The following is a 1,447-nucleotide window of genomic DNA, read 5'->3' on the forward strand; positions in this document are numbered from 1 at the left end:
AAGAGAGACCACTGTCCCTCATGGTGACAGACTTGCAGATATCTCTAAGGTGTTAGCAAATGGATTCTCATTCAAGTACTACTTATTTTGAGCTATAAAACTGAGTTAGAAGAAATTCTCTTTTAAAATTAGTGTTATTTTGGGGGACCGGGGAGATAGCTCAGTGGAATAAGCACTTGCCTGGCAAGCTCAAGGACCTGAGTTCAATCCCTGGTTCCGCAAAAAAAAAAAATTACTGTAATTTAACAAGTAATATTCTTCTTTAGAAGAAAAAATTCTATGCTCATTTAAATAGATTAAACAATTTTGACAGTATATTTGATAATATTCTTTTATGATTTAAAAACTGAAAATTACTAGAAGAGAAATTTGCCAATCTGATTATAGGCCTCCATAAGATAGCTAATACAATATTCAGTGATGAAAGTCTTAGTGTTTCCTAATACTACAGATGTGAATAGTCATATGATACATGTACTTATTATACATCAAAACACATGTTTTTAAAAACAAAATACAGTATTAAGAAAGTTAGTGTAATGTTTTGTCCACTGACCAGGCTGTGTGCTCTTACACAGAAAATGGTCAAACATTTAGGGAAGCCACATAATAATTTCCAAATATGAGATGTTCCTTTCCAGTAGGACTAAAAAAAATATAAACTCAATAAAACTTTTGTAAATGCAAAAAGGAGGTACAGGTAGTATTAATTCTACAGCAGGCAAATAGTTCAGTTAATAATATTCAATCATTTTCATAAATATTTCTCATTTTCTTCTGAATACTTTAGTCATCACACAGGTTGTTAGCTAATACTCAAAAGCTCCCATTTACTATGTAGTAATTATACACAAGTCTAGATTTAAAGAAAGTAATGTATATATTTTTCATTACCAAACTATATCAAGGTTAGGAATAGATATTACACTAAAACTTTCTGTCAAAAATTTAAATAATGCATAATATGCTTATCCTATCAAAGCTTATAATATAAAATAAGCCAGTTAGGTAGACAGAAACACTATATATATTCAATTTTTAAAATATATGTGTTTTTGATGTATCTGATACAGAAATAATGAAGAATTTTTACTTCACATTTTTAAAAAATCAATAATTTTAAAAGACAGATTTTTCTTCCAATGGTTGACTTACTGAATCATTCCGACCAAAAAAGGTATATATCGCATACAAGTAATAATCAAATAGCTGAGACATGAAATGGATAACATCAAAGGCAATTGGCTTAAGAATGTTCATCATCTGCATGTATTTCCCTGAAAAGAAAAAATTAAAAATTAGGTGGAACAATGTAAAACCTGTCAGCCTGCAATTATAAAAAGATAAGAAAAGTACTATATTCAAATACTTAAGATTAAATACTAAATTCCTTATTCCAAGTCACATTTCACTTTTTATTTTTCTGTATTTTAGGGAAGGGTCTACA

General features: G+C 29.0%; 1 protein-coding gene across 1 annotated transcript in view; it reads right to left on the reverse strand.

The window, feature by feature from the left end:
* Positions 1-1,447, reverse strand: part of Vps50 (VPS50, EARP/GARPII complex subunit) — a 137,829-nt gene that overhangs the window by 31,386 nt on the left and 104,996 nt on the right. The window contains exon 22 of the mRNA XM_023706534.1: positions 1,156-1,277. Coding sequence (XP_023562302.1) covers positions 1,156-1,277 — 122 coding nt within the window. The remainder of the gene's footprint in view (positions 1-1,155; positions 1,278-1,447) is intronic.

Source organism: Octodon degus, unplaced genomic scaffold (genome assembly GCF_000260255.1).
Source record: "Octodon degus isolate 3935 unplaced genomic scaffold, OctDeg1.0 scaffold00262, whole genome shotgun sequence".
Taxonomy (NCBI): Eukaryota; Metazoa; Chordata; class Mammalia; order Rodentia; family Octodontidae; genus Octodon; species Octodon degus.